A 20,933-nucleotide genomic window follows, 5' to 3' on the forward strand; every position below is an offset into this window, starting at 1 on the left:
CGCTAGCGCAACCACACCTGAGATATGGTGTCCTATTTTGGGTCCCCCTTCCTTGAGTTTAGAAGAGTTGTGGTAGCACTGGAGAGGGCCTAATAGATGGCGTCAGGATGGTGGGGGGCCTAGAGTACAGGACTGGTGAGAAGAGATCGACAAACCATGGCATGTTTGGCAAAGAGCAAACTGAGAGACAATGTAATGGCACCACAGAGCTGCTTGGAGGATAGTGCTGTGGTTTAACCCCAGCCAGCAACTCAGCACCATGCAGCTGGCCGCTCATTCACTCACACCACTCCCCCCAGTGGGATGGGGGGAAGAAATTGGGGGGGGGGGGGGGGGGGGAAGGGGGAGTAAAACTCGTGGGTTGAGATAAAAACAGTTTAATAGGACAGAGAGGAAGAAAAAAAATAATAATGTGACAGTAATAAAATAATTTAATAATAATAGGATTGGAATATACAAAACAAGTGATGCACAATGCAGTTGCTCACCATTCACCAACCGATGCCCAGCCAGTTCCCAAGCAGTGGCCCCCAGCCAGCTTTCCCCCAGTTTATATACTGGGCATGACGTCATATGGCATGGAATACCCCTTTGGCCAGTTTGGGTCAGCTGCCCTGGCTGTGTCCCCTCCCAACTTCTTGTGCCCCTCCAGCCTCCTTGCTGGCTGGGCATGAGAAGCTGAAAAATCCTTGACTTAGTCTAAACTTAGTATAAATTGACTTAGTTATAAATACTTAGCAACAACTGAGAACACCAGCGTGTAATCAACATTCTTCTCATACTAAACCCAAAACACAACACTATATCAGCTACTAGAAAGAAAATTAACTCTGTCCCAGCTGAAACCAGGATAGATAGCCACAAAGATGATGGAGCACAACTCTTCTCAGCAGTGCCAGATGCATAGCAAGGGGCAGTGGCCATGAACTACAAGCTCAGGAGGTTCAAGTTGAGCTTGAGGGGAAAAGAAATCCCAGTAGGAAGGTAGTGCAGCACAGAGGGATGGTAGAAACTCCACCCTTGAATGTTCTCAAGATTCAGCTGGGCAAAACTGCAACTCATTTGAATTAGTGTTGGTGACAGTCCAGCTTCAACAAGAGGTTGGATTACACAGCCATCAGATGTCCTTTCCAGCCCGGATTTTGATGATTCTGTGAATCTCATAGCTGAGTGTCAGAATAGCATAGGGAATCAAGTTTTTACTACTGTCATCTCTTCTGAGGGTTAGTTCTCAAAAACATAAGAAAGATGGTTGCACTTGGACGGTGGAAATCTGTCAGGTAAGGTTAAGCTCCCCAGTCCTATTTAATATCCTGTAAAAGATACCAACAGATCTAAATGGATTTATGGTATGTTTTAAAGTAGCATGTCGCAGTATTGTAATGTATTTCAGCTAATCTTTTTCTATCAAAAATAACATTTTTCAGAGAGTTTTTTCTTCCCTGATTGCATAAAGTATGTCTTCACCTCACAATTACCATAAAGGAGCAACACTGTGGTTGCATGTGCAACTGTAAGAATGCTTCTCTAAGTAGAAGTGCTAGCAGCCATGGCAGAGTTGCAGTTGCATTACAGTATAGTAACTTAATTCTTCCTCAGCTTCTTTTTTGGGGGCTTGAGCCAGTTATCTAACAATTTTCTCGTGTGGGATATTCTGAGATTCTTTCCCCTTAGTTGTCAGGTTTTAGAAAATGGTCCTTTCATCAGGAAGAGGGTTAGTGGGGTACTTTCAGGCTGGGTTAGCTCCTGTATGTCTCTTCACTGCGGAGCAGAAGCCAGACTCTCACTCATAGTCTGCAGCCTTGCAGATTAGTTTATGTTTAGAGTTCGTTATGTTTAGAGTCAGTATTTTTCATATAAGCAGTAAAAATGTATGGACTCAAACCCTGATAAAAGCTTGAGTTTCATCATGTAGTGAAAACACATCTCTAGGATTTTGAGCAAGTTTCTTGGGAAGTAATTCCTGTGTTCTGATAATAGCATTCAGGTTAAAAACAGGAAGAGTACACTTCTGACAGCTTTTGCACAATCATATGCATGTATATACCTTTGGCCAAATATTTTTTCCGCTGCACTTTGTTTACAGCAAATGTGGAGCAAGTTTTAATTTGTTCTAGATTTATCGGTACACAACCTCAGGATAGAAAGTACCTCCAGCTTTATTGTGTTTACTGCAGTATGCTGAAATATCAGTTCAGTACAAATTCAAATAGAAGAGCAACACTTACATAGTGATCCTGGAAACACTCAGGTCCTGATTATTTTGTTTAAAGTGCTGTCACCTGCATACTAAGTAAACCTAATTCTGTTACTTATAAAAGGCATTTAAATAGATGTTAATATCTGGAGAGAGATGTCTATTATGTGCTGTCCTTTAAATCTCTCCTGGTACAACTATGGTAGTATACAACTACGATGTGTGTCCTTGTTGGTTGAAATTACTAAAGAATTGGGTTGAAACTATATTTTAATATTGTGGAGGATTTTTAAACTTGTTCATGTAATCTACTCTCCATGCCTTCCTTTTTCCAATGAAGTTTCCATTTGAATCAATAATTAATATCTGTAATACTGTATACCAAAGTATACATATAGGGTAAATTAGACTTAAATTTTAGGTTAACAACTATGGAATTTTTAGGTGTTTTGTGAGGTTATTGGGCTGAAATCAGAGTTTCTGTATTGGGTCATGGAAGAGCAGACCTATATAGACTGTCATCAGGCCCAGTCTTCAGTCATGGTGGATAAACAAAACCCTGTGCATTATCTTTAAGGGCTAATCATGTTTTGAGGGTGGCGGATTTTTGGTTGGTTGGTTTTGGGGGTGGGGTTTGTGGGTTTTTTTGGTTTGGTTTGGTTTTTGTTTTAGTGTCACAGTGACTAGGACCTCTAATCGTGCTTGAGCCACTGGGTTTGTACTCTTACAAACCAGAGTAGCTGTCCTTCAGCAGCTGTTGGTTTGGCATTTTGAAACCCACTTTATTAACACAGAAACACCTGTCTCTAACTTCCAGCCCCTTTTTTACATACAGCAGTTTGCATTCAAATAGTGCTTCATGTAGGGGAAAAAAGTATTACCATCACACTGTGGAAACACTTGCCTGATGCAGCCTAGATTTGCATTTCCTCTCTTCTTTATCAGACAAGCAACACACAGACATTCCATAATTAACAACATACGCCGGTTTTCCTGATCATCCTCACTGCCCTGCACATGATTTCCCATGTTAATAGTAGAAGTTCTTACCAATTCCTAAATGGGTGATGTTGTGCTCTCTAGTGTCACCTTTTTCCTAGTTCTCAAGTCTTACCTTTGTTCCTGTGTGATATTTTGGTCCACCTCCATATTGGTGGCAACTAAACATAGTGCACACCTTCTGATGTGTGCAAAAATTATTAATGAAAATGTTGCATAACATTTGAGAAAGTGTTGTTAATTTCTGTTCAGAATGATTGTTGTCATCCTTTTTTCAAAGAATAATCTAAATACTTTTCTGTCTGCAAGTATCTTGCTGTACTTGTACAGTCCCCTTGCTGTCCCTTTTATTAAATATCTGTGTAGATCACTACATCAAATTATTTCATAAAAATACTAAAACAACTAATAGATTTAGCTGATACCTATTCCTAGTCTAAAGTGGATTTGTAATCTAAGCAAGCTACACAAGTGTACTCTTGATGTTCCTCTTTTTTTTTTTTTTTTGCATTTATCTTTTTGTAGAAAAAATTATTAAATATATACAGCATCAGTTTTTTATTTCATAAGCTATTTTATCTGATTAACAAATCTGTAGTTTTCTGGATCATTTTTTGTCTTATTCTTTAACAAGCGTATGGTGTATTTGCTGTTCTGTAACAACATTATACCACTTCTGAATTAGTATGCTGATTAAAAGTCCTTCCTGCTATAACTGCAGTGTTGTAGGCCCATTTTCTGGTATGGAAATTAGCCCCTCTTCTTTTCCATTTTATGCTCGTTTCCATAAATCAGATTATTCTGTGTCCTCCAGGTCCACATTTTTAATTAGTATGATCCTGTGTTCATTGAGCACTGGAACTGTTCCCGTATGACTTTTAACCTTAGTCCTGTGCTGACTATGCACTCAGTCTTCCTGTTTTCCTTGCTGATTTTTTACTTAAGTAGCTAAATTAGCCTTTCCTGTTTGTTTCCATTTATTTAGCGAAGTCTAGTTGGTTATCTTTTATCATTTCCTGTGGCTGGTGCAATTCCGACCTGGTTTCCAGCAACTGGAATCTCAGCAGGGCTCTTAATTTGTCAGGGGAAAATGCACTTAACTTCTGTGTGAGATTAAAAACAAAAGCAAAACCAAAAAAGCCCTCACATGGTCCAGACTGTCATTTTCACTTGAACTACATTTTTACAGCAGTAATGTATCTGGGTTTTTACTAGTTGAATCATGAGCACTTCTTCTCTAGATCGTGACTAAGAAAGCACTCACATCACTTACATTATCCAGTGACAGTTGAAATGTGCATCAGTCTGTAAATATTCAAAGTAAACAGGTGTATGCATCTCTGTAGGAATCTCTTCAGAGTCAAATTATTTGTTGAACACTGGGGAATGTCTCATACTTATGGAAAATAAAAGAAGCTCGAACTAATCACAAAACCTATTCATGAAAGAGCAGGAAACATCTCACATTTTGTTTTCAAAATGAGTATCCCTTTACTGCTCCTTGTATAGACTTTGAAGAAAGAAAGAAAAGAAAATTATTTTTTTATCAAATGGCTTCAGTGAAGTAGCTCAGCTATTCAGTCTACAGAAAGACAATATCGTCTGCAATTTATTTTGTCTTTTATTTTTGAGGTCTTGTATTTAACTTATCATATAGCAGTTTGTGAAAGGTAGTGCTACTTCAAGCTACTAGTATCTGGTGTTAAAGACAGCTTGGTAAGACAATCAACATAGTTTCCAATTCCTAAAAAACCCAACATTTTGAGCTACACTGCCATTAACCCTATTCTTAATGCTTTGAAATCTAGTTAGTCTACTTAATTGATGGTTTCTAAATGTGTTCATCAATATATTGTCGATACGTTTTCTCAAGAGTAAAATACAAATTAACGTATCTTTTATTTTTATATTGTGTGCTCTTTTACTAAATCAGTGGCTGCTGCATGTACAATTTTATTATGGCAAATAATTTTTGAATGAGTGCCCTTAAAACCTACTCTTTTATGTTGTGTGTTTTAGGTTTTGGTGGTGCAGTCTTTGCCCACTACTGCTGTAATCTAGCTGAAATATCCAGGCAAAAGCTTCTGAATTCTTCTTTATTTATATTGTGCAGAGGCTTGATTACATACAGACTTGCACTCAAATGAGTATTTTATGTTGTCACAAATAAACTAAAGCAGGAAAAGATAACTGCTGTAGTAAATACAGATACAGAAAGTATTTGTCACTTCTCACAAATCAGTAAGTCGTGTTGAGTAGCGTGTCAGTGTGAGAAACAGCTTAAATTCTTTTTTACGTTTTTCTATAAATAATAAAGCGATTCCCCTTTTTTAAGAAAATAGCATGAAAATTCAAAATGGCAACAAACAGGGCTGACTAACAGATTGAACAAAGGGAAGAGTCAGCAAATAATAAAATAATGTAATCATCAAAGGTAGGCAAGATTTATTTAGGGACCTCTATCACTTTTTTGAAACAAATTGTTTAGGCCTTTTTAAGCTTTTAGGCTATTCTTTTTTAGTAGAAACTTGTGAAGACTTTGGCATAGTGTTCCATTAAATTCAGGTTTCCAAATTATGCTGAAATACACAGACTTCGTGATGATAGAATGTAATGTTATGGAGTATGGGGAGAAAAAGACTGAGATGATGAAAGTGAGGGGAGTTGAATGAATTTTCTACAGTTTTGTTTGCCAAGTGAAAAGATCAAAGAAATGTCACACTAGGAAATATTCTTTGCTAATCTGTGAATGACAGGTGGAAAAAAGATTTAAAAACTCTGTGATGTTCTAATTTGTGTTTGCTATTGTCTATGACTTTATTTTGTTTTAAAGCAGATGGCAAGAAGCAGAACCAGACACCTGTTACAGGATTAAGCACATCCAGCCAGCCCTTGGCTCGCCCATTGCAGCCTTTGCAGCCAAACCCTGTGCAGCAGACAGGTGTGCCAACAAGTGGACCTTCCCAGACCACCATACATGTATTACCTACAGGTAACGAAATTTTACATCATTATGTGAATGCAGTGACTGCTTTTTTTCTTAAACTGGACTCTTGTGTGTTCTACATTTGCTAACTTTTCAGGTGAACATTCAGAATGTTTGAATCACTTTTTGATCTTCATTCTAGTTAGTTTCCAATAACTTTTTTGTTTTTTAAACTGATGAAGTGACAGGGAAGCATAGTCCTTTTGGTTTGGAAAGAATTCAGGATCAAATTAATTCTATGGAGAGAAAGAAATCATGCTAAGGATGGTCACAGAACTTATTAAATATACTGTTGTTTGTAAAAGTGGGGGAGAAGAAAGCTGTAGGATTTGCATTATTTTAAGTAATGAAGAAAAAAAAATTTGCAACATCGCTCCTAGCTCTGTCCACCTGCAATTGGCAATTAATCCTTTTGACAGAGTGAATGGCAAGGCTGACATGGAAGTTCCATCCCTAGTTAAATGTTATTTTGTCTGCAGTGTGATTGATTGATTGATTTATTTATTTCTAACATAAAGAAACATAGATCCTCTTTTTTTTTCTTTATTTTACTCTCTTCTTCTGTAGATGATTGTTGAAGATTAGTTGGCATTGGAATTTTCTTATGACTGATCTGTTTTACAGACTCTTTGGTGGTGGGTTTTATATTCTCCACAGCTGTGCTTACATTCAGGATGGGTTGGTTGGGTTTGGGGTTTTTTTTGGGGGGGGTGGGTATTATGTTTATCTTTTCCTATTTGGAATTTGTATATGTATTTGCGTTATTATTTCAGGTGAAAATTACTGTTTGTTTAGGCTGTTTTCTCTTTTCTTGGATTATCAAAAGCAGATAGAATTTCAGAAACAGTTTTTATTTTGCATGGCTCAGATAAGTCAATTTTCTAAAGGAGGTGAGTATTCTGGAATAGGCATATCAGCTTAATGTCATGGAATTCCATTCTAGGTTATGCTCTGTCTGTCTTTTTCCAGCTCCGACAACAGTGAATGTAACTCATCGGCCAGTGACTCAAACTGCAGCGAAACTGCCTATACCAAGAGCCCCTGCTAACCATCAGGTGGTCTATACCACTCTTCCTGCACCACCAGCTCAGAATCCTGTAAGAGGAGCTGTAGTGCCAAGCCCAGGTTTAAGGCCAGTCAACCCACAGACTGGAGGTAGGGGATGCTTTCTTCCATGCACATTTTAGCATGACACAGCTTGATATGTTCTGCCTGATGGATGTGGGGTTTGGTTTTTTGTTTTGGGTTTGTTGTTTGTGTACAATACTGTTCCAAATTGTAGATGTTAGGTGGTTTTTCTAGCTTACAAACTTGAGAACATCTCAGGCTATTAAGAAGTCATTCCCCCTGCAGCTATGTGAACAAGGAAAAACTGGATTTGGGTCCTCTGAGGCACTAGCTTTGCCAATTAAGCATCTCTGGATGACATGCCCAATACTTGACAAGGTAGCAGAAGGTAATACAATGAGCACCACTGTTTGTAGAAAGATAGTTAGAGACCATTTTGTTATTACGGAGTAAGATTAAAACATACAAGTAAGTAGTAAATCGTGTTTGATTTCCTGTCTAAAATTTACATCTGTATCAGGCATCCTAATGTAATTCCTTAACGATCTCTGATGTTCTGTGACCAGCAAATTTTCTTATTATCTCTAGGTCTGGACAGATGAAATTTCTCACCAAGTGTATTAGAAATTGATGCATGTTTGAGTTAACTTGACTAGAGGTGTCAGCACATTTATCTGGACTTTGCAAATGTGTAACTGGTATCTTCCCATATGAGTAAACTCATTTTCTGGAATGAGTAGTAGATGTCAAAAATAAAGACCTTAAAGTTAAATGATAGTTTATATTCTGTTACAAAATGGTGGATCTTAACTGCCTTTTCGTAGCTCCGCATAATTTCTACACTATGGTTATCTTAACACCGTTATGTTAAACATAAATTTCCCTGTTCTAGTGCACTGAGTATGAGCCTACTTCTGTGATGTCCAGGTAGTGATTTTTTAGACACCGTCTGAACACTTGGAACATTGCCACGTAAGACTGTACCTATGTAGGTTTGTGCAGAAATAATTGATTCATTGTTCTGAAACAATAGGTTTTGGAAAGGAGAATATCCATGTTTGGAAAGGAGAATATCCATGTTTGTAGCAATTTAATTCTAAGTATCTCTTGCAAGTAGATTTGGCTGCATTGCCATAGACTGTGAAAAATCAGCTGTGCTAGCTAAACAGAAGTTGATCAGACAGTTCTTGAGCGCTCTCTATGAAATGTCAGGGTGTGAGGAAATTGCTGCTCTTTTCAGAACACTTGTTCATATTTCTTCTTATACTCTTGTGCCATGTGCATTTGAGTTCAAGTTCTTCTGACGAACAGTATCTTTTGAGGGGCATGTCTGTATCTTGTGTTCCTGTTAGCAAAAGGCCATAAAAGGCAAGGTAACCTCAGCCCACACTTAGTTTTCTTCATCAGTACCCTTAGCTACAAGTTAGATGTGTGATCTGTCTGTTGTTTTGGAAAGAGTTTTGAGTACTTAACCATGCATTCACTTATGTTAATTATTTTTAGTAGTATTTTCTTCTTTTGTACCAAAATACAAAAAATTTTGTCAGAATTTACTACTTAGAGCAGTTACCGTGACTAAATACACATCACTACTATTAATATCTACAGAATACCTTTCAGTGTTAGACATGCAAGATAACTAATGTGTTGTTGAAGAACACATAATAGGTAATACACTATTTTTCGACCTTTTCTAGGAGAACTCAATCAAGTAGGGAATTGCTGAGTTTTCCAGGCAAGGTCATCCAACAACAGATCTCTGTGTAATGTGCTTCTGATCTGATGGTCCAGTGATACAACGAAAGCTTATCCTTAGTTGTCTGCTTACAAATTCTCAGAAATCAAGGCAGGTTTCCACCAAAATAATTAGGATTCAGCTTGACCAGACCCTGAATAACCTAAGAGCATTCTTTCAACAGAACCTTGGGCCAGATCATCTCCAGCAGTCCCTTCAAACCTGGACCTTTCTGCACTTCTGTTAGAGGCGGTTCTGTTACTCTGGCTTGAAAAGTATGTCTGTGTATTATACAGTACTATTGTCTGACAAGCCACATAAGACTTAAGAAAATGGTGGTTCCTCCATAGCATTGTGCATTCCCTGTACCTCAGGACAAGGGAGCCGGATGGTTAGTGTAAGTAGATAGAAGACCAGTTTACTTAGAATACAGATTATTTCAAGGCTTCAGATTTGCATACCAGGTAGATAGGTTTCATGTACTGTTAATGAAAAAGCAGTTGCGTTTCTTGATCCCTTTTAGCTGTCACAAGTTTTTTCTTATAGTCCACTCTATATTTTTTACGATCTATATTACACAGTTTTCAGAAATGCTGGTACTGATGTGTATTGGTTTATATTGTCGTTGAAACAGTCTTTAGTGTCAGTAGCAGATGCTTCAGGAGTAAGATCTCTGCACTTTGTCTTTGAAAGATTAACTGTGAGAACTCATCTGAAGTGTTCTCAAATTGTAGTTTTGTACTTCTACGTCAACTAAGTGGTATGCCTACCTAGAAATAATGCTAAATTTGTATCTTATATCTTATTAAGGCATTTCTGTCCACCTTTCTTCAGATTTTTGTAAATTCCTGAGGTAGAATGACAGTCATGCTAAACAGCATATCTGATTGGATTGTCATAGATGAGAAGCAGCCAGTTCAGGTGACAGTAGCTGTGGTTTCCTGACATGTGTCACTGTGAGCTTCACTTCTGAAGTACTAGAATGCTTCAGTCTCATACAGGTGTGGAACTAGGGGGTGGTGAAGATTGCCCCAGATCTTGTATTTCTAGATAGAAATACAGGGACACCCTAGGCAACCCATAATGACAAGCAAAAGCTTTGAGCTCACAGAACATACATGTTCCAACCGTAAACAGACAAAATGCTACCTAAGAGAGTGAGATGTAGTATAAAATGAATGAAAACTTGGTAGTTTGCAAGAGTTCTCGGTATTATCTACAAGGCTATAAAACTACCTAGTTTATTCCTGCCAGTCAGGTCAGTTTGCTGTGGCAAAGAATGAAATTGGAATGTTTGTGAGTAACATCCATTGTGGTGTTGTCCATTCTGTGAGGGAGGACAAGTTTCTTGGGCAGTCACTTACCTTTTTTTGTTTTCAGTGCCATCCACAGCACAGCCTTCTGGCATTTGAATACTGAGCGGATATCATTCTGCTGCAGCAGCACTTTTGTTTTCCTTTCTGAATCCCAAAGTGGTGCAATTTTTCTTTTCATACTTAAGCTCCCTGTATCTCCCACACTTCCCCTCCCCACCCATTTCTTTCATGCTACAAATTATTAAAACATCATCCTGTCCCCTCCGCAGACATAAGCACTCGCTCTTTCACTTTTACAGCTTCAGAGGATGGGAGTTGGTTTTGTTGTTGGGCAGTATTTCATCAGTGTGCTGGTAGTTTGAGACGACCACATCAATTTGAAATTTGGTGTCATCCAGATGAACCAAGGAGTTGGTCTTCCACTGTTCTGTTTAGCTGATTTTAAGTATTGAATACTCAAAAGTATTCATTGTGCTTCTTACAGGTATGACAGTACGAATGCCTCCGACAACTGCATATGTTGTGAACAATGGACTAACTCTTGGATCTGGAGCACCTCAACTTACAGTGCATCATCGACCACCGCAAGTGCATGCTGTGAGTAGTCCTTTTGAAATTGCTTAATGCAATTTACAGGCTTGTCTCTGCGTTGATGTCTTTCAGATCACGTAATGTGAACTGCAGAATAGTGAAATGCTTTGTAGACACTTTGCAGCCAGTTCACGTGCATAGCACTACCCTATCACCTGCAGCAACTTCTGCCAAGAATGGTAAAAGCTATGTGATCTGTTAGCTTAGCCCAGAGCTCTCCAGATCACCAGTAGCACATGTTGAAAAATGGTGCATGAATTTTCTGCAGCTGACTTGTGGAGTCAAGGGTACAGAAGAACTGCCACTAAAAAGTTTAGTCATGGTTTGCCTTTGAATGGGATGACCAGTTCCTCAGTATAGCTGTTTGCACACCTGAGGTAGGAGAACAAGGTACAGATAAGACCCTCAAGGTTGCCAACTCCCAAATTTCAGAGGGCTTTTTTATCATTGTTGGGGGTGATTACTTCTGCATCACATCAAACCCCTTTTCCTAAGTATTTGAGAATTTACTTTGACTCATTTCCTATGGTTTTGTTGTTGAGACTGAACCAAATACATTGCCTGTATATTCACTGTTGGGCAGCCACATTATTTGTGGTGTCCTGAAATGATAAATCTGTTACCAACAAGGTGGCTCACCATTCTTTCAATCCAGACACCATTAAACTTAATGCATTCCCCAGTGATAAATAATGAGAATAAATCAAGCCAGTATCACACAGAACACTTAAGATGACAAAAACTACCCCAGATTCCAACCTGAAAGGCCGCTGGCTTGAAGAATAATACAATTTTCTACTCATTGTAACCACATTCCTAAATTCATCTTAACTAACATAAATGAGAGACCTAGGACTGTTTCTGTGTTGTGGGGAAAAAAAAAAATCAACGGAAAGCCACATTTGTGCCCTTATTTCAAAATTTTCTGGAAACTGAGGCTGAGATTTGTAATCAATTTAAGGTAATAAAATCCATGTGGCACCGTTATCCATACTTCCTTTTGTGACTGAAAACCTGCCTGTTGAAAAGATGATGAGTTGTCAGCTTAAATCCACAGCCTGGGGTATTTTGGGTAATGTGGGAACAGCCACTCAAAACATAGATTAGCCCAAAGTCATTGTGAACCTGCCTGCTCAGCCTTGGTAAAGGGAACAGTGTTCAGTCTGTCACCTCTTGGGTGGGAAGCAAAGAGGATATAGGCAAATAATTGTGGCAACGATCATCTTTAGAGCTAGGAATTTATATGCAAATAAAAACCGATGGCATTCTTGGTCCCACTCTTTCTCAACATTTGCTGCTGCTCTCTTGCCTCTGAACACAGGAGTTAGAGTTGTGGTAGTTGGGTGATGCAGGCTCATTTGCTTCCATTTGCCTGGGGAATGATGAATTAAAGCTGCCTTCCACTGATGTAGATTCTGACCTTTCCCTTATTGCTCTTACATTGCTTAGGAGCCACCACGCCCTGTACATCCTGCCCCACTCCCAGAGGCACCACAGCCACCACGGCTGCCCCCTGAAGCTGCCAACACTTCTCTGCCTCAAAAGCCCCAGCTGAAACTGGCGCGGGTACAGAGCCAGAATGGTATTGTGCTGTCGTGGAGTGTTATGGAGGTGGACCGGAGCTGTGCCGCTGTGGACAGTTACCATCTCTATGCCTACCACGAGGACCCAAGTGCCACTATGCCCTCCCAGTGGAAGAAGATAGGGGAAGTGAAGGCCCTCCCGCTACCTATGGCATGCACTCTTACGCAGTTTGTGTCTGGCAGCAAATACTACTTTGCAGTCCGGGCTAAGGACATCTATGGACGTTTTGGACCCTTCTGTGACCCCCAGTCCACAGATGTGATCTCTTCCCAGAGCAGTTAAACTAGAGATCTTTGGAGCCTTTAAACCTGTCCTACTACCAAGAATTACCCCAGTTTGGGGGGGTTGATCCAATGCATGAAATTCACTTTTAAATCCACTCTCTGCAGGATTATTTTAGGCAGTTGTGTGATACACTACATGCATTCAGAACCAAAAGAAAAATAAAGTCTGACCTGCAGCAAGAGAGCCTGTTTCTTCTGGATAGCTCAAGTCATGGGCCGTTTGAAAATTTCACTTTCCATGACAGCTGTTCCACCTAGATACCTACCTACCCTTTATCCAAGGGCACCCTGGATGCCTGGGATTCTGCTTCGGAGTTGGAACAAAATAATGAATTACAGTTTGTCTGAAGCAAAACATACACATCTGTAATATCTATCAAGGCACTAACATGAGGGCAAGAACCTCCTGCCCACCACCGCTCTGTGAGCAGGCTGTGATATGTGGGTGATTCAAGGTCTCACTTTTGTACTGGAAGATTGAGTGGTCTGGTCTTATTTTACAAACTGTAATGAGGTCTCTGAGGGGAGGGAAGGGAACTTGACTCTGGCCAGGGAACCAATATGTGTGTGAATTTGGAGGTGGGGGAAAAAAATAAATCACCCCACTACCTCCTACCTCTCCTTAGAATGCTCTTCTACTTTCATGTCCTCACCCACTCACACCGGGAGCGTTCCCAGGTCAGATCTGAAACTGGATTGTAGAGACTGCATTCACACCTCTCTTGTTCAGATAATTTCTCTGCCCCTCCTCTCATACATCCAGCCCTATTTTTTAGATTTATTTTGTGCCTTAAATAATAATTTCAGAAATAAAATGTAGCCAGATACCTTGTGGTGTTCTTTTATTTGCTTGGAGTTGTTTTTCCCTTTACCCTTGAGTCTTTCATTACTGCTTGTCATTTTCCTGGCCTGCAGTAATTATTATTTCTGTAAAGACCGGGGAGTGTACGTCCTGCTGATGCTGGATTTGTTTTTGTCTGCAGTATCATTCAACCCTTTCCTCACTGTAATTCTTGAGTAGTTGTTTTTGTCCTGTCAAGAATATTATACAGACAGTATTTTCCACCAGAGCCTTTCGCTGTTCTTTTGGGAAAGCTGTATGCTGCAGTTCAGCCAAAGAAGAAACCTCTGTGGTGTGGCACCATGAAAGCTTCTAGCTGTTTGCACTGAGTTTGGATGTTCAGTTAGTACAAAAAGGTAAGAAGTTGGCTTCCCAGTCCTCTCTTTCATCACCTGCCTGCCTCTGCAGAAAGCTAACACACCCAAAGCAGTTTAGGAGTTGTTTTAGACGCTGGCCTAAAACTTGTGAGCAATTGCAAATGTAAATAGATGCTTTCATGATGCTTCTGAGCTGAGAAAAGAAATTGGTGCATTTGCCCCACTGTTGTTGACATGTTAATCTTGCTTTTTGCAGAACCAAATTGTAATGCACCTGGACAAGAAAGTATATGTAAGTTGTTTATCTTGGCACTTTTCTGTCTCGTTCCTGCCCAGCAGAACCAAACAGTGGATTTAGAAAGGAAAGAGTCTTTTTCTTTTTAATCCACTTCACCATGTAGCAAAGCTGTAGAAGATTACATTTTTTAATTTCAGTGCCCTCATTCTTAAAACCAACATTTTTAAATGTAAAGCAAGGTTGAAAAGGGCAGGAAAAATTAAATCCCAAAATATGCTGGTGAAATATGCCGTGAGATTATGGGTTCTTTAGTTGTGTTCCCTTTTGAGAACTTTTACACTGAAAGAAACTGCATTGTAGACTTTTGTCTATACTATTTTACTGCACTCCTTCATGTAGCTGGGATTGTCACTTCTATCAGGTGAGTAACAATATTCTCTGTATGGAAACTTGCATTTAAAGTATAGCAGTTTTACTGATTTGGGTGAGCAAAAGTTCTGTCTAAATCCAAGTATCATGAGAGAAGGTTCACACAATCTCATGTATGAACAATGTGTAACCTTTCCTTTGAGTAACAGTTGTCCCTGTATTACTGGTGCCAATAATCAATAATGCCTTGAATTTTTCTATGTTTCATTAAATGTTCTGACTGCCTCTTTCAAGGAATAATTACTTAATAATGCGTTTAGTCTACTTATGGAAAGTTGGGTCCTTACAAAGCCAGCTCTGTAGCAGAGGTTAGAGCAGTTCATTCCGGTTGATGGCTGTCAAGTCCTCCCTGGGCAATTTTTTTAATGTGTCTTTGAGGTGGTACCAAAGGGCCATTGGCCATATCAGTACAATGAGGTTTTATAGTTTGAAAGTTAAAATAAACTTAAGAATACAACCTAGAATTTATGCTGCTTATTTAACTGATTCCAGCGCAAACTATACATGAGCTTTTCTATAGTTTGTGCCTGCGTTTAGGTTACGATTGTTCTTAGCTTTGTCTTGCTTGGGATAGGTGGGGGGTGAGAGTCCTGTGTTAGAATGTTTTTCTTTCCTCCAATGGAGGTATTACTGGGGATGGTCTGATACTGTGTCTGGAGGTTTTGCGGGATGTATCTTTAGAGAAAGAAGACTCATCTTTATTTACTAAAGAAAGATGTAGTTCTCAACTGAACTGATTGTAAAAACTGGCTTCTGGATTAATAGATCCGTTTCTGCTATGTATGGCGGAGTGCAGTTGATTTTTTGTGAATAGATTAAATAAGCTAGCTACCGTTTGTTGACTGAAGCCATGGCAGCTGTGGGGTGAAAGCTGACTTCTCTTTTGTTTCATCCCAGCAGAGCTCTTAAAGGTCCAATTTCAGGGTCTTAACCAAGTGGCGGGGACAAATTATGTGATAAAGCATGGCTTGGCTTTCAAATGCCTAGCTCAGTTTGGAAGACCTTACAGGTAGCTGGTCCTTAAATCACTGACACACAAAGAGAGAACTCTGCCATTTCTGCAAAATCATTTTCATGGTGGAGCAGAACTCTGCAGTGAGTATTCACCCCTTATACTAACAAATGGGAGTATTGCTTAACTCCTTAACTCATGGCACTTTTCCCTGTGTTGTGGGGTGGCTGGTTATTTTATTATCCTTTACCTCCCGGAAACAATAAAACTATTGAGAAACTAAAATTTCTGCTAGCAACAAACGTTCAGAAATAATTGATTTCACTTAATAGACTTTATTTGAATGTATTGCCAAAATACCTGAGAACATTCAGTACAGGTCTGTTAACACCATGCTTCTAGACTGGGCTCGTCATAAAAGCGTTAGTTGCTGGCGGCTTCCAATAATCCACTTGTTGAGATTTTTTGCATATTTAAATTTAGGTGGAAGGGTTGGTTTTAGTTTCTTCTCTGCACTTCATGCAAGTTTTTCCATCTTATTTTCAGTAGCCTAGTATAAAGCTGTTCCTGAGTTACTTGGTGTTTTGCTGTTGCCACTGGGTACTTCACATTTCAGCAGTACCGCCTTGGATATAGTTCCCTGTGCTTTAGAAAATGTGGTGCTGATTCTCCAGCTGTGTTTTCCATCCCCATTTACTTTCTGGTTTGTTCTAGGTTTGGTTTGTTTTCTCTGTGTGATACAAGGGCATCTGGATGTCCAGGTTGAAAGTAACTTGAGTTAGTTCAGTTTCTGTTTGGAGAGGAGCCCTGCTGAGGAGTGCTGATGGCAAAATGCCATTCCTTTCCATTGCGTTCCTCCTAGTTACAGCTTCACAGGCCTCGTTTATTTTAGTATATGTTTAAAAAAGCTTTATTGGATTCAAATGACTAAACCGTGGGAAGGGGAGCAGACTGTAGGTATAGCATCTGTACTGCATCTGCAGTGGCAGCTTCAGAAAAGATGAGGGTGCAGAGGCAGGTTCCCCTCAGCCTGTATTTATTTCCATGCTTCCCTGGGAGTAGCAGTTGGTCTTAGACCTTCCTCTTTCAAATTATTTATGCTACCATTGGCCACGCTAGATCACTGAGCACAAGCACTGAGACACTCACCCATCCCAAGGTTTTTAGCACAAGGCTGGAAATGCCCATGGTGTCTTCCCTGTAAAAATAAGGGGTCTTACCCTGCTTACTTTGAAAACAAGGGCAAAACCCCTCGTGCCTTCAGTGTGAGCACGACTGGACCCAGTAGTAGAATCTGAGCACTGTTTTGTACTGTAACAAAAATAGTTACTTCAGCCCTTCCTTGATGCTGTTTGTCTTAAATGTCCAATTAATTAGAATCTGTATTCTATGTAGGGACAGGTCAAATCTCTTCCTGCTCCCCAAACAGCCATTCCCCAGTATTACAAGTATTGCATACACTGTACAAAATGAAGCTGTGATTCTGTCATCTTATAAACTCTTGACTATTTTCATTTAGTCAAAAATATCTATCCAGATTTTTTAAATAGAAGCTTGATATATTAAATATATATTTTTTTAATTTGTTGGTTTGGGTAAGGGTGGGCATTGTATGAAAACAATGAAGAGGAGTTCAAATGACACTGAGCCAGCCCTGCCACCAAAATCTGTATTCCCTTCCAAACACCTGAGGGGAGAAAGAAAAAAATAAGGATAGCTAAGAGAAAGCAAATGAATTAAGCTTTTCATCCCTTCTAAGTACCTGTTAAAAAAGCATCTTTATTTCTCATTGTCATTATGCAGGCTGAGCATTCTTTTTTTCTCATATATATATATACACACACACATATATATATATATTTGAAGTGCTGTCTTAATTTAATGGGGTGTAGCTGTAAATAAGATAACTGGGTAGTAGCTGTTTGGGGGGTCTTGTTCAGCTTTAGTAATTTACTGGCTATTAGGAGTCAAACATGCACAATCCTTTGTTAGGAAACACAGAATCTGATTTCTTGTTTTGTTTTACAGCTGGACTTGTAAATAAAAAAAAAAAATGTAGGACTGATTTAATGTCCAATTTTAACTGGGCAGTTGCAAGCTCCCCCTTTTTGTATGTACTGTAGATTAGCATGTGTGTCTGTGTTAACTGTAGTGGGGTTTTGTCTGATAAGCCTGAAATTTCTACTTTGAAATAAACTACTGGGTTTTTAACATTTTGAGTCATCTGTGCTTAGTTCCAGACATTGCAGGAGACAACTCTTTCAAAAAGAACCCAGTGCGTGCTCTTCCTCTTCAGAAGTGTTGCCACCTTGCTCAAGTAATGTGAGCAGCAGTTCCCAGAAAGTCAACTGCATGATGCTGCCTCTTAGCCATTCGTACAGCCTCAGCCCTCACAGCTATCTCACTGTCATGTTGCACTTCCACAGCTGAGGGAGCAGGCAAAGAGGTCACTGAACAAAAGCATGGGCTGATCAGGAAGAGATCCATTGCACAGAGATGCACCATTCTTTCCCTGCTGCTATGCTGCGGGCTGGGGCAGGGGGGGGGGGGGTGTTTCTAAAACTATCAATCAGGCTGCTTTCAGAAATCACCAGGTCCCTCCCTTCATTACCTTTGCAGCCTGACCATTGCATGCTGCTTTGGTGAGAAGAAATCTTGCAAGCAGCACTGCAAGCCATGCCCTGTAGACAACAGGTATCTGCCACAGGAAAAGCCACCTTGGTGCTCTCAGCTAGTGACATTCCTGGATGAGAGGCCATTTACAGAACATCTCAAAGGCACCACTCGGATAAAAGACATCAAGCCAGCACTAAGGCCACCATGGCCCAAAGCAGCCACCTGGCTTGGCTCAGCCCTGGAAGCAGGTCCCATGGTGCTATTAGGGATAGATCACTCTGATTGCACTGTAGTTCTCTCCTGCTCTCGGAACAGCTGGGACTATGGCTCAGATCACCCCAAAGCAGTGCCACACCTGCTTCCCATCAATCCTAGTCAGAGGAAGGGCCACCCAGATAGCTCAGAAGAGCAGAACATGCATTGGGCTGCACTGAGGCAGCCCCTGTCAGCACAAAGTGCCTAGCACGCAGGACAGGGGAAAGCAGGTAAGGCACAGGGATGTGGACATCCAGGTTGATTTATTACACACAGGAATGAAAGTTTCCATTAAAAAAATTCCATGATGCTGGTTTTACAGGATTGGTCTCATGGTGACAAAATGAAAGTTGTATGACTCTGGCAGGCCCTGGTGTCTCGTGTGGTTAAACCGTCTCCAGGTGAAGACAGGGAGACCACCCTGTACTGGGGGGCCATTGATTGCAGTGGCTGTGAACGCTGAAGCCAGGCGGAAATCTGACACCTGTAATAAAGGACAGGAGTTGAGGGGAAAAGGGTTGCATGGTGTTTAACATGCACCCATCCCACAGAGCAGGAACAGCTCCGTGAGATTTAATAACAAAGAAGGTGAGCAAGGGGAAATGCATGCTGATCAGGCAGCATTCCTCCCCTGCACCAAGGCATCTTCAGCCACAAAACAGCCAGCGCTGAAGGGCAGTAGCAAAGCACAAGCCCACGCTGCCCTCTAGCCCTTGCACTATACTGGGTGAAAGAGGCAGCACATCTGCCCTCAGGGCAATCCTCCCTCGGTTTGCGTATCTCCAAAAGAGCTGGAGCTGCAGCAGGCAGCCTAGAGGGTCTGACCTAAGCTCTGCTGCATGTTAAGCACTTGGGCTGTCCCCTAGAGCTCTGTCAGGGTAATTCAGGAAAGAACAAAGGCAGCATAGAGTTAATATTGCTGCCCAGACTCTGCTCTGTTCCTTCATTATCTCCCAAGAGGTCCCCGGCCTGCTCCATCTTCCCAAACTCAGAGACACTAAAATTGCCTTTAGTGTTTTAACTGCCATGTTTTGGCTCTGCTCTGGGCTAGTTCTCTCAGTGCCCCTCTTAGGGCCCCTGTCCTCCCCCAGACCACTCCCCTTGCCTAACTGCTGGCAAATGCACCGCAACCAGCATGCACAAACCTACTCCCTTACCAGACACCTCTATACAGCAATTTTCTGCATTCATCTCATAATAAGCAGCTCTAGGAGCTCCTACTGGCCACTACAGCAGGCAGCTGGCCTGGGCTTATGCCCACTGACTGGACACACAGCACTGGCAGTTTCATACAGCCTCAACAGGGCCCATCCTAGCAACCAAACTCATAATCCAGAAACGCAGCAGGCTGGACCCCACAGGATAAAACACTGTATGACTTCGCAACACACCAGGGCCGGACAGCTGCTTACTCAGCTATTGTCCTTCACCATGAAAATACCATACTAGCTGCCTAGAAAAACTGCTGCTTTCTCCAGGACAGTGGGTCTAAGGATTTTCCCACATACCTCAGAAAGCAAAATGATCTCTACCAAACTTTGCTCAAAGCAGTTTCACAGATAGGTGGAGCCCTGGAGCAGGGTGACTTACTAGAGAGTCAGGCTTTTCTAAAGGTAAAGCTAAAACGAGGCTGAAAACACATTCCTGTGGGCTCTGGGGAGGCACCCACACAGTCCTCACAAACAGGAGGCTGAGGCTGTACAACAGTCACCTCCCCAGAGTGATGTGAAGACTCATTACAGCCTTCTCTTAAGCTCCTCCTACTGCAAGTCTTTGGGGTTTAACCCCTTGTACCTAATACACCCCTAAACACCACAAGTTCCTACGGACATAGTTCTTTCACACACCTCCCCTGTATCCTCTGCCCTCGGCCACTGTGCTGGGACTGGTGTCAGGGACAGGAGACAGGACTCTGCACACAGTTACCATCTCAGGATCTGCGCAAGCACTGGGACAGCATGGAAGAGGGAACAGGCATGCCTGGCCATGCCTGCCTTGGCATGTTTCCCTGCACTAGAGGTCTGGTGATAGGAGCACAAAAAGGCTGCAGCAAATGATCAGCAGATACTGAAATTGAGGTAATTTACCTTGGAGTCATAGCAGCCTGCAGGCACTGGAAAAGAAGGATTCAGGTCCTCCCGGCAGCAAATGGTGTTGCAAGGATTCCGTTCAGCATAAGGATCACGCTGGTAGTCTGGACAGAAATGTGGTGGAAAGGGAAGGAAGGAAGAAAACAAGTTACTCCCCTCACAAAAAGCTGATGCAAAGTGCCCGAGCCAGTAAGTGCGCTGGCAGAAACAGAGGTCTATCACATTGCTCTCATGCTCCTCTCCAGGTGCCAGCTAGAAGTCAGTGCTCAACACAGGACAGGAGTAGACAAGCTCCTAATCCAAGTCCATACAGCTATTTTTGCATCCCAGGGGCACTGCTGCCAACCTCTAACCACAAATATCTGCAACTGCACATGACAAGAGCTTGCAGGAACTCTGTCAGGAGAGAAAAGCAGAAGAGAAAGGGAAAGGGGG

The 20,933-nt window shown here is 41.1% G+C and overlaps 2 protein-coding genes across 4 annotated transcripts in view; one reads left to right on the forward strand and one right to left on the reverse strand.

The window, feature by feature from the left end:
* ATF7IP (activating transcription factor 7 interacting protein) overlaps positions 1 to 13,587 on the forward strand; it is a 107,878-nt gene extending 94,291 nt beyond the window's left edge. Inside the window, exons 13-16 of one of the 2 annotated variants that reach the window (XM_049792101.1) lie at positions 6,030 to 6,188; positions 7,152 to 7,337; positions 10,786 to 10,898; positions 12,342 to 13,587. In XM_049792101.1, coding sequence (XP_049648058.1) covers positions 6,030 to 6,188; positions 7,152 to 7,337; positions 10,786 to 10,898; positions 12,342 to 12,758 — 875 coding nt within the window. In that variant the 3' untranslated portion in view covers positions 12,759 to 13,587. The remainder of the gene's footprint in view (positions 1 to 6,029; positions 6,189 to 7,151; positions 7,338 to 10,785; positions 10,899 to 12,341) is intronic. The other variant, XM_049792102.1, reaches the window with a different exon arrangement.
* A 5,067-nt stretch (positions 13,588 to 18,654) lies between these two features.
* The window catches only part of PLBD1 (phospholipase B domain containing 1), a 42,129-nt gene continuing 39,850 nt past the window's right edge, over positions 18,655 to 20,933 (reverse strand). For both annotated transcript variants that reach the window (XM_049792106.1, XM_049792107.1), the window contains 2 exons: positions 20,496 to 20,602; positions 18,655 to 18,892 (listed from right to left, as the gene is read on the reverse strand). In XM_049792106.1, the coding sequence (XP_049648063.1) occupies positions 18,725 to 18,892; positions 20,496 to 20,602 (275 nt within the window). In that variant the 3' untranslated portion in view covers positions 18,655 to 18,724. The remainder of the gene's footprint in view (positions 18,893 to 20,495; positions 20,603 to 20,933) is intronic.

This window comes from Accipiter gentilis, chromosome 34 (genome assembly GCF_929443795.1).
Source record: "Accipiter gentilis chromosome 34, bAccGen1.1, whole genome shotgun sequence".
Lineage (NCBI taxonomy): Eukaryota > Metazoa > Chordata > Aves > Accipitriformes > Accipitridae > Astur > Astur gentilis.